The sequence below is a fragment of the Taurulus bubalis genome, assembly GCF_910589615.1.
Source record: "Taurulus bubalis genome assembly, chromosome: 2".
Classification (NCBI taxonomy): Eukaryota; Metazoa; Chordata; class Actinopteri; order Perciformes; family Cottidae; genus Taurulus; species Taurulus bubalis.
In genome coordinates, this window is record NC_136590.1 from 32,756,464 (window position 1) to 32,769,317 (window position 12,854).

The 12,854-nt window shown below is 42.5% G+C and overlaps 1 protein-coding gene across 1 annotated transcript in view; it reads right to left on the reverse strand.

Moving 5' to 3' along the window:
• The window catches only part of LOC306753337 (cell adhesion molecule 2-like), a gene marked incomplete at both ends in the record, with an annotated part of 189,283 nt that extends 176,902 nt beyond the window's left edge, over positions 1-12,381 (reverse strand). Inside the window, one exon of the mRNA XM_079237209.1 lies at positions 12,321-12,381. Within this exon, the coding sequence (XP_079093335.1) occupies positions 12,321-12,381 (61 nt within the window). The remainder of the gene's footprint in view (positions 1-12,320) is intronic.
• Positions 12,382-12,854: the final 473 nt, after the last annotated feature.

Here is a 12,854-nt window from a genome sequence, read left to right on the forward strand (position 1 = left end):
TATTTGGCACAAGACTAAAATATTGTCAAACTGAGTTTTTTACTCTGGATGACTATTCATCCCTTTTATTAGATTTTAGTGTATTTCTTCCTGGGCCAAACATCCTTTTCAACACTTTCTTATTCAAATCCCAACAAGCACAGAACCATCTATAACCTATGCAGTGACCATGTCATGTATCTATCAAAGAAGTCTTGACCTTCTATAAGTAACCTCAAAGCAGACAATTCATGTGGGTAAATTCCAACTGTTTGTTTCTGTCCTAATATTGTATCTAACAGCTATTATTAATCGTATAGATAAATTACTACTGTGCCTCACTCCCTTGCTCAGAATATACAGTAGCCATTAACATATCTAATTGTACAACATGTGCCTTAGTATCTGAATACCAAGTTATTGTAGTGACAGCCAAGATTAAGTGGAGATATATTTGACCAAATTGAATACAAGAAAATATGCAATCAGTATCCACAGTTAACTTCACTGCTGCAGTGAAACTTTTTTTTTATTTTATGTATGACAAGGACATCAACATAACTGTCTCCAAACTTCACTGCCTCTTTAATTTGGTCACAGGATCTGCATTTGCATTGGTATGCAGTTTCCGCTATACCACAAAACTCAGTAGTGCTTGTTAAAACACTTTTCATATCTATGCAAGTGCAATGAATGGTGTCTGACAAGGGCGCTTGTCTGCCAATTGGAGTATTCTCATAGAGGAAGCACCCTGCCGGGATGAAAGCCCCGGGTGACGCTGGTGAGTGAGGTATCGGGGGTAAGAGAGGAATGAAACATCCAGATAGGAAAGAGAGTGTGGAGGAGTGCAAGGAGAAACATAAAGATGAAGGGGAAAAAAAAAACATATAAACCATGTTATTACATTCTTTGAGATGCTCAAAGAGCAACATTAAATGGACCCTATAAACATGCCTCTTCATTTTTCTCTGTGATTGTCCCTGCATACATAATGAATGGTTAAAAACCATGATTGTGCATACTAGACATATTTGTGAGCTTGTGTGTGTGTGAGTTTGTGTGTTTTGAGCACCATATTGTCAAGGCTCATTTCCTGAATATCTCACGCATGTTTTTTTGGCTCTGCTTTTGTCTCACCCCCCCCTGCACTGTCTTTAATCTATTTAAATTTTTTGGAATTCTCCGGGTTAATCTGTCTCTGCTCCAGTTCCTGTCAGTATGGTGGAGACGCTGATGTGATATAGGAATGCCTCTATTCTCCCCGATTGATCCCGTTAGCATCACAACCTTCTAATTTTCCTATCCCTCTCACCCTCAACCTATTTATGACCTACGCACACACATACCCAATGTTTCGTGGTTAGCCTCATCCCTGCCTCATCTCATCTCATCCCAGTGAAGCTTTACAGGCGCGTTGGCACAGCAGTGGCCTGGAACATGTTACTCAGGATGCCAGCCGAGCCACAGGCTCAAGATATATACGCGCCTAACATTTCAAAACAACCTATCCCCGTTCCCTGTTGCTTTTCCTGCTTTCTCTTTCCTGTTATCTCTTCTATCAACGGTGGTCTCCTTTGAATGTCAAGTACCCATTGGATATCAGGAGCACTGCTGGGACTTCAGGGATTATGCTATTAGTTTTCTAATCAAGCTGGAAAGGGATGAAAGCCCTGCAAGCAGTTCAAGTCGCATTTCTGTTTGGTATAGCGGCATACTTTAAAAGGCCTAATTTGATACAAATTAGCAAATAAATGCCTACTTAGTTGCTTCACAAGTACATTCAGTCTGTATTTCTTGATTTATTCTTAATGTATAGACGTAATGCACCATAATGTCAGCGATTTGGCTTCATTTAAAGTGGGAAAGAGTCATTGATTTAAAAATGTCATACATCTATGGGAGGGACAGACCTACATATGCAGTGATATCTCTTTGGGGACTTAATGAACCCAAAAGTGTGAGAAACAAGTTTTGGAATCAACATATTCCATCACTCCAACAGCACGGCAGAACCATGTATTTATGAGAGATTAGAGTAAGACTGCAATTCATCAATTTCATGATTATCCTTTACTGATCAATTTGATTCAAGTAGAGCTGCACTATGTGGGACATGAAAGCACATCAAGACTAGTGCTGACCTTGATGTCATAAAAATATATCAAAAGCACAGCCTTTCATTAAAGATTTTGGATAAGAAAACCCATGGCATCACTATATATATTGTCATGTGGATATGAGCATGAAATTATTTTTATTTTATACTATGGTCAAATTATCTATTGCTGCCATGTGCAATACGATACGTATAGCTGAGTATCGCATTGCACTACCATAGTGTGTGAACATGGAAATGGCTCATATCAAAACAGGAAATGTCAGACAGACTGGAGGCCACTATTTCTGGATTCTGCACTGCACTTTTCTTAGAATCAAATTTTGCCTATTCTTAATAAAAGCTATCAGATTTATCAGAAACTCCAAATGTATCTCTGACATTACCTCGGCTCCGTGACCATAATGCCCATGGGGGTGAAAGGTGGCTCCAGGATTATGTCATGTGAAGGTCACCTCCTCTCAAACAGGCTGAGCTAGGGCCATCTGTATTAAATAACTACTACAGCCTAAAGATATGACTCCTTTATGGCTCACTTTTAATAAGGTCAGGATTAGGGTGACTAGTGCATTACGACAAGGGTTTAGGATCAGCGCTGAGTCCTGGAGAGTAGTCTACCATTTACCAGCTCAGTGAAACTGTGGTTAACACTGTCTCATTATTGCTGCTATGCCGGGAGATTTTGGGCCGATCTTTTCAGTAATAGCTTGTGTCTGCAGCACTGTATGTGTATGCCTTTTTTAGTGTGTGTGTGTGTGTGTGTGTGTGTGTGTGTGTGTGTGTGTGTGTGGAAGCGAGCGTTGGAAGGTAACCACTGGTGTGAGGATTTGCGCGTCAGCCGTTATGATTTAATATTTGCCATGCTGATATCTCCATTCACCATTTCGCTGTCCCTTCTCTTCCACTTCCCATCTCAACTATAGAGTAGCATGATAATGTTGCACTGAGGGTGCTTCTCAGAGGATTAGCAGAGATTAGCATTAGCTGGTCCATTTGATCTGGATACACATATTGCAACATTAGCATGTCGGCAAACTAGTCTGAGATTGTAGCCATAGCATGACTTTTCAAAGGGAGAGAAAGAAGCAGTGAGAGAAGGACATATAAAGTTGCAGCTTTAAAAAGACAATATTAGAAAAGACCATCAGTGTCACTTAGATCAAGATAATCTAAAAAAAAATAACAAAAGGAAGTCACTTAATGCAGCTGCATAAATGGGTTTAATAGCGATTGTTACATAAGTCTTTTACTTGTGATTCATACGTTTAATTGTTTGACCTTTGTATTCTACATTTTGTGTAGTTCACTTTATGCAAAGACAGTCTTTTACTCCTTTTATCAAGATATGAAACAACCAGGCGATATACAAGAATGCTACCAGGAGCAGTGACACATTTCTAAAGAAAATGTCTTGAAAAATTCTCCAGTAAGAAAGGCTGCTATTACTAAAATGTCAAACAATCTAAAAATAAATGACTGCTGCCAAATGCTGAAACATGCAGCCAGGCTACAGCGGAAATCCAATCCATCAAAACTAATCCAGCTGTGCTAAACGCACTTCCCAGGTGGGCAATAGATTTACATTTAAAATTGTAAATTGCCATGGCAGTAAGGCTTTGACTGGCACTGTAAAAGTTATGAAGCATAGAAATGAAGCATCAAGCATGCAAACTGACAAGGCTACATTAAAATTGTTTCAAAACAAACAAGCACTGCACACATCACATATTTAAAATGTTTATGTTAAGCTTATGAATGCACAATGTTGGCATCACTCACGACTAATGAGTCTAACTGGATTTTAACTACGTGAGGAGTTTGACTTTCTTCAGCCAGTGGAAGCTTTTGACTTGTGTAAAGGAGAGTGATGGACTGAGTAATTGAGTGCACTGTGAAACACACACTAATGAGGAAGATAAAGGAGGAATAGAGCAAACTGTGTTTCCCATTTCTAATGATAAGAGATGAGAAGAAACAGAGAGGGAGTGCAGGAAAAGGAGACCATTCTGTTTTTCGAAAGAATGCATCTGCTGTATGTCTAACTTGTCTCGTCGTTTTTACTAAGCACAATGCTTGCTCTACCCAACCGGAGCAAAGTGAGAGAACAGCAAATAGCTTTAAGATAGGCGGTGAAATTACCCGTAATTGGGGGCCATTTAAAAACATAATAACTTCTTTGTTTCCTCAGCAGGAGGTTCAGAGCTGGGGACGCTTTTTGATTAGAAGTGGAGATGAGTTAGCTATAAAACTACTGAGCCAAACCGTAGCCAGACGCATGCATGCAGTGTGTGTGTGTGTGTGTGTGTGTGTGTGTGTGTGTGTGTGTGTGTGTGTGTGTGTGTCAAAATACAAAATATTAATAATTCTGCAGGTGGCATGATTATTCAAGTCCAGCGACAGTCCAACAGGGACCAATAGAGAATATCACACAAACTAACACGTGAAACAGCGAGAACAAGCAAACAAGCTTGTAAAATCTCAAACCATCAATGCTAAAAAACAACTTACAAAAATTCAAATGGAGCATGAAAATATGTATTAAAATCCAGCTGGAAACATGCCACGGCATCTTCAACAAAGATGTGTATGCGGTTGCAAATTGTCACCGTTCCACTGAGTAGGATAGTGGAAGTGAGCTCAGGGGTGTGTGCCACTTAGGGTGGGGGGAATAATGTTGTGTAGCAAATAATGGATTTGCAATGTGGCAAACAGAGACAGATGGTGGAGGCTATGTGTTTGCTAGCTTGGGCACACACATACACACTGTGTGGAGAAGAAATCCCTAAGGCACATTATGCATGCTGCCGCTCGCTCACCCAAGCCAAGAGTCTCAGTTCATTTGGTTTTTAACTGTTATAAATTGTCTTACTTGACTCCTTCTTCCCTCCCCTCTACCACAGGCCTGGAGCAATCTCGACACAGAAAGCCACCAGACACCAAACTTAGAACTAATATAGGATATTGAAATTGTCCTTAGAAGCCGGATCCATAGTGGTAGATAAACATAGACATAAAGTCGTCATGCAGCGAGGAATGAAGACACTTGGAGGAATAACATTGCAAGGACACATCAATAATATCGTACTTCTTTATTTAAGTAGAAAAATGTAAAAAATAAAAGATTGTCTGTCAGGAAAAAAAGGGACTATGAGCACGGCATGAAAGAAACCTCCTCTGAAAGCCCACTTCACATGTCACTCGAGGTGATGGTCAAAGCTTTCACTGCATTATGCTCGGTGTGTGTTTATGCGTGTCTGTTAACAGGGGTATGAGTGTGAAACCTTTTCAATTGGATGATATTTCACACACAGAAACCTGTACACACACACACACACACACACACACACACACACACACACACACACACACACACACACAGTCAACCACAATGGAAGGTCAAGCTCAATTTGAGTTTAAGACAACATCAGAGGATTTTAAAAACTGAATTAAGATGTGGGAGGACCCTCAAGCTGATGATTAGACAAAGGACAAGAAAGTGACTTCTGGCGATACTATAAATACAAAACCTACACACTCGAGTGTGCATGCACACACACACACACACACACACACACACACACACACACACACACACACACAAACATAGGCACACACAGAAAGTCAATTAACATGAACATGTGTCTTTGGGGAATTATATTTCAATTAGCTTTAGCTACTTCTAGGCTTCCTCTGAGACCGCGACGCTAAAACAAGTGCACAGATCTGCATTTGTGGATGCAGTGAATCCTGCTTTTAAATTAGTATCATGACATAATTCCATATCTATTGTTTAAGTACAAGTTAAGCGATTAAGCACTAAATGAATACTTTGCACGATATTAAAGAACTGTGACGTTAAAAACGGCTTATGCGGATAGAGTCATCGCAGTTGCATTCTGAAGCCGATTTGAAAAGAAAATCATGGCAATGACAAATGAATATGTATGAGTATCCATTAGAAATGTGTAACAGCCACCAGGAGGAAATTAGCACTGTTATTAAAGAGGGATGTCATTTTCAGGATTACTTTATGGAAGTGGTGACTTGGAAAAATATGAATAGGGACCGATGGGCACCGATGGGATTTTCTGTGGATATAGGTTCATTTCCTGTCCATGAACTGACTGGACATTCCTGTTGATGAACCTTCGGTTATATATAAATAGTTGGGGGTTTTTCAGCGTCAGTAAAGAAGAGATGTGTTGGTATGTTCCCATCTCGTCCCCAAACCGTAGGGCCTGGAGATAGAGGCATCTTTCTCTTCCTTCTCCATTCTGCCCTACCCTTCCTGAAAACCTTGATTTGACTAAAAAAAGATGTGTTTGTGTGTGGACACAGGGAAAGTCATCTCTGAATCTGGATCATAAAGATGTCAGCAGTAAAGTTAAAAAAAGGCATGTTTAATCCAGCAAATTCAGTCCCTGAAAACAAATCCCGTCTGTCTTTTCCTCACTGTTGTCTTGACACTGTACATGTATATTTGTACCCGTGTGTGTTTTTGGTGTAGACACATGGCGTGAGAATGATACTGTACACAATATGAGCTGCCTTTGCTTTGGCTGCATACATTTGTGTCAAGAATAGAAACAGAGTCCCCAAACAGTATCAGAGTTGGGGCAGAAGAGCTCAGGGACTCGGCAGAGTCACGGCTGTCCGTATCTTTATCTCCGTTTGAAGAAAATGATTACTGTAACATGTACTAGCAAGTCTCCAGACTCTGGCCCTCAGGGAGTTGTATGAAAAGAAGCTGTCAGATGAAAGGGCACACAAAATAAAAAGAACATTATCTCGGCTAAGAGTTGTTAAGAGGACTGGTAGAGCACTGAAAGCGCATGTTAAATGTCCTCCCTTCGTTTGTTTGCTTACTTGCAAGTTTGTATGCAGTATGGATGAGCCTTGAACCTTCCTTTATCTTTTCCTGGTTGGAGGGAAAGATTATAAACACCCTCTGTTTGGGGAGTTTTAATCCAAAAGGTGATTGTGTTTGTGTGTCTTAATTCCAGAGTGTTTGAGATTAGTGACACATGGCTGGTCAAAGACTGGAGACTTCAGATTAGCCACTCGCTAATCCTTTGGCATTCAATGCTAATACAGACATCACATATGCACGCACGCGTACACACAGGCTGATGCACTCACACTCAATAACACACTCTATGGCTTTCCCAATGTGTGTGCTTGTGCGTAACTCGTATGGCTAGATTATATCTGATCGCTGAAGTCGGACTCAAACAAAAGAAGCCAAACATCAGAGAAGTTTGCTCGTCGATCAAGGTGCACCAGAGACGTTGACCAAAAAAAGAACCCTTATTTCTCTATGAATATGACGCATTACATCAAATCAGTGTCAACTCACCATGTACTGTATACAAGTGAACACCTACGCAACATCCAGCATTCTTTTTGAACTGTAATTGTATTGTATTTTATAATCACAAAAGTCCCACCTTGACAAATGCACATTAGTTCATATTCCGTCTAGAATACATAAATAGCTTTGGGTTAACCTTGAAGAAAAGCCCCATCAGCTGATATGCTAGCTGAGCTTGCACACTTCCTCCACCTACTGGGAGGTCTATTTGGGGTGCAAACTATCTGTCTGCTGCCGCCGCCGTTGCAGCCAAATCCACTTGTGGGCTCGTATTCTCCTCGTTCTCCATGGGAGGCTGTATTTCATCTCTCCCTTCTCTCGCTTAGGGCTGGCTTTAGAATTACACTCCGCCTAAGAAACATGAAACACAGCCTTGATGCCAAATTAAAAATCTAAATTTACTCTACATTGATTCTCTGCGAAAATGTTAATTAGCGGATTAGAAACCTGTTCATGACATCTTCTCTATCTGTAACCGGGAAGCTACCTCACTTCATCACCATAATGGGATTCTGTACCTTTCACTGTGGCTAAAATAATAAACTATGGATTAGAATTACTTATCTTATAAATGTGACATGTAGATATATTTTGCAACCACTCGTGATGGTGCATCATTGCCATTTAGTAAAGCGAGTAACTGCTTTAAAGCTCTGGTAATGTGTGTGGGCCAACACAATGGGGAGACCTGGAGACCTGCAAGTCATGTATGAAACATCAGCAGCTAATTCAATTCAATTCAGTTTATTTTGTATAGCCCAACATCACAAATACAAGCTTGCCTTGGAGGGCTTTACAATCTGTACACATGACATCCCTGTCCCGGGACCTCACATCGGATCAGGAAAATATGTTCCCCGAGTCTTCATATCAGTGTGTTCACACAAAAATGGTAAATTGAATATTTCCTTAGTTCATTTACTGCTGTTCATTATCTTTTGAGGGGAATGCTTGGCTAAATCTTTCTCACCTATCCATATCTAACACTACTGGACTGGTATTGTAAATGGCGCATCCCATTTTGCAGGCTTATAAAAGCCTCGGAGATTTCCACACACAGGCTGCTTTGGGAGCTGAGCTGTGCACATCGGAGTACATTTGCATGAAGCTTAAAACGTTTCACTCCTCCGTGGTGTCTTGCAGGGTTGCTTTTTTGCCACTTGTGAATCTCTACCATCTGCGACTACATGTGTATTAAAGCTTAACAATTACTGGCCTCCTGCCTCATTTCATCCCTATGTCTAAACACGCTGTACGAGCGTCTGTATTAAACTTGTCATAGCTGCACAATACAAAGCAAAACCTGCACCAAATATGTGTACCAATATGAGAAAGAGTTAGAACAGGTGGCAGGTTCACTGGAAGTGTTTCTGGGGCCGTTCTGGAGAGGCACATTTCTGCTCTGCCACGGAGAACCTGTGAGCTCTGAATCCAACCACGTTCCCCTCCAGCCTCCTTCTTTCTGTTTTAACTTTTTAACACCTGGACTAACAAAAGACTGGCTTTGATCATGGGAAATCCCTTGGCAGAGCAGCAATGAATCCACAGTGGAGTGAGCTCTGTGTGTGTGTGTGTGTGTGTGTGTGTGTGTGTGTGTGTGTGTGTGTGTGTGTGTGTGTGTGTGTGTGTGTGTGTGTGTGTGTGTGTGTGTGTGTGTGTGTGTGTGTGTGTGTCACATTGAGCCAGGGCGGCTCTACTGAGGATTCTCAGCATTGAAGCTTCATGGCATCGGTTTAAGGTACGGCGCTCCTCAAATGTTCTACCTGTCAAACCGTGTCCATGAAAATGAACACACTCGCAAACACACAGAAGTGGGAGGAGGGTGAGTGCAACTGAGCAAGAAAGAGAGAACATCTTGTTTCTCTCGTGTAATCAGTGGCTCTGCAAACACAACACACACACAAGGCCGCTTGTTATCAGAAGCTTTCCCACGCTGCCGTGGCACAAAGCTCCACACCAGGACGGGAGGATGAAGCGAGGGAGGAATGGACGGAAGTACAGAGAGATGGAGGGTCAGCCTTCAGCAGCTTAGACTCACTGCGGGGATAAACACATCCCTCAGTGGGGGTTTGTATTTAGGCTAGCAAGATCAGAGTTCAAAAACAGAAAGACTACCAGGAAACAGGCAGAGCAGCGGAGATAAACGGCCATCTACACAGCAAACAACCAGTGCACATATCACAGACTTTAGCTGGGGTGCTTGAACATTCCTCCTCCACACCTCTCCTCCCACATCACTCTTACATCAACTCCTCTATTCTAGAACATCTCCCTCTTTCTCTCTCGCTCTCTTGCCTCCATCTCCCCTCGCCTGCTGCTCAGCCCCGAGCTCTTACGTAAGAGGCACATTTGCATAACAGGCGGTTTTCTCTGGCTCCGGCATGGGCACATGAGACACACTGGATAATATGTTAACAACTCGGGCTGTTGGTAAACAACAACCTCCATCACAACACTTCACGTTCACACTATATAGCGCGCAGGTCTTGTCTGTGACAGAGATTCAGTGTGTCTGCATCTCTTGATGCCAGCTGGCACCGGGCCAGAGGGGCTGAAACAGCTGTCATTTACCGAGCGCATGGATACGGCTTCGGCGAGATAGACTTCATTCAGGAGGGGGCTGACCTGCCTGCTGTGTGGAACCTATACAATAATAAGTCTTGCACCGCGAGATGACTGTTCAAATCAAGCAGCCTAGCATTATCCTCTTCAGAGTTAGGGAGAGAGGGGAGGGGAGAGAGAGAGAGAGGGAGACTGATGTGAGGGTGTGTGGTGGGGAGCCACACATGAAGCGAGCCTGACATGCACTCTGCTGTAACCGCCACCGTTATGTCTTTACTTAGGCCTCTTCAGACACGAGCTAAACAAACACGGCACACATTTGCAGGAATATTAAGCAAACACACACGCAGGAACACCGACACACTAGTAATGAGTGTGACACCCTTATGAGAATAAAGAGCAAAATAAAGGCCCTGTTATGCCAATAATAGTGCACGCTGTAAAATATACCAGATACCCTAAGATACCTCATTACATATCAATTCATTAAGTCAAGAATGGCCTTAATCATGTCTGGTTATTGAGGAAGGATTGCTCTCTCTCTCTCTCTTTCTCTCTCTCACTCTCATGTGTGTGTGCACACACACACACACACTTCAAAGAGACAACAACAAATGATCAAGGGAATCAAGCACAATTGATCTGTCATTTAGGATTTCTCATTTACTTGTGTGGAAAACAGCAGTTAAAGTCAAGACTTTCATGTTGATGAATCTGTTCTGATATATTAAATGCCTTAAATGCATCTTCATATGATTTGAGTGGGATAAAGTGGACTTTATATGACAAAACTGAAGCTCAGCGTGGCATATGTGGCCCTGCTGTTCGTCTGACAGTTGTTTTGGATTAAATCAATCACCCTCCAATTCAAGATGTGTTCCCTTTTCAACTTCTCACATAAATACATCTTACTTTATTTCCTTGCTTGTATTTCCATTCAGTACCTGACACTGTATTTAAGAAAGCCTGGTATGAATAAAACACTTTCTAATGATTTCTAATTACAATATAATAATCATAATAACCAACATCATAACCATCAAATGATTGTAGCCCAAGAATTCACTTTCCATGGAGTGCATTGGCCCGAACCTACTTAGTTGTTACCCACACATCTGTCTAAGACACTCAGAAAACACAATTATAAACATAAAGGAACCTAAAGAAGTTGTATAGTGGCAGTGTTTGAGCAAAGGTTTTTTAATATTTATATATCTATTCGAGTTCCACTTTAATACACATAAAATACATTCAAACGTCTTACAAACAGGCCAGCGCAAGCAACTGACTGTGACCTTGACCCCCAATGTCACCTTTTTCTGGTGTTTACAGTCGGGTCCTCCATCGGGTAAACACTTTTGAGAGCTGTTGACCGTAAATCAGAAATCGAAATCAGATAAAATATTCACATTGATTGATCTAAATTGAGTTCAGTCGTTGATACTCATCTTAAAACGTGAGCAAATATCCCTACAGTGTTGTGAATATTGGCAATATGAGGCGTTAATGGTTAATCTGAGAGGAAGATACACCTCAGGCCCGTGCACCTGTTCCTCCAACTCATTTGAGGTTATTGGCAAACACCGTCTTTAAAACTGCACACACCCAGCTCACTAGACTGTGCGCACTAGCAACAGACACCGCACCTGCACGGAAAAAACAGAAGTCAAAATCCGAAAAGAAAACAACAGATATCTGGAATCAAAATTCTCTGCATGACTGCGATCAGCTCCATCAAACTGTTCGGTGCGTAAAACGTTGCCAGTGTCTGTGTGACTCATCCAAGTGCTGCAAGTCAAAAACAACCGCGGGGTTGGTTACTTCATGATGAGGTGTGTCTTCCTCGCGGGCTCTTCTTCTTCCTCTTCTTCTTCTTCTTCTTCTTCTTCTTCTTCTTCTTCTTCTTATTATTATTTTTTCATTGCAACTCACGCACAGGACACAATTGCAGACGCATCAGGCTATGGCTGCAGTCTGTCGTGTACAATTATGAAAATAAGACTCCCCGCATTCCTAAACATTGTTACTGGACAAGCTCTCTCTCTCTCTCTCTCCCTCTCTCTCTATCTCTCTCTCTCTCTCTTCTAGTCTCACATCACGCACGTTTCGAGAGAGAGAGAGAGAGAGCGAGAGAGCTCCCCATCCTTCTGCCAGGACCCGCGTGTGACCGTCCTCCTGCCCCTTTACCCTGCCCTGTTGTTGGCCTGTAACATGCGCGCGGAGCCTCCACAAACATACAACAACAAAAGAAGCACGGACACAAAGCACACGCAGCACTCGCCTCGGACTCACCTTTCAGAAGAATCCCATAAATAGTGTAGAGGGTGAAAATCAAATGACTCTTGAGATTCATCCTGTCTCGGCAGTTTCTTCGCACTCGCCTCCCGCGCTAACTTCTCCTCGTTCCTCCCCGCTGGACCTCGACGCGGACCGGACGGCTTCGTCAGCTATCCAGGTGGACTTGGGAGTGAGTCTTTTGTGCGTCTCTGGGAAACGGGGCTGACACAACAGACTTCACGACCCCGAAAGCCTGTGTTGCTTGTGAAAAGGTGTCTCTATACTCTTCAAAAGCAACGTCGCGGGATGCAGCGGCGGTAAAGTAGAGGCTCGGTTCGCAGGAGTGAACAACGCAGCCGTCCTCCGGTCACAGAGTATAGATGCTGCCGCGGCTGTACTACTGTCTGCCCCGCTCTCGGTCTGCTGTGGCGCACAAAGTCCACAGCGCAGGGGAGCACGAGTGGATTGTTTGAGTCCCGCCCACACAGCTTTGACGGACATGGAGAGTGAACCAATCACGAAGACCTGAGGTTTACCGAGGTGGGGGCG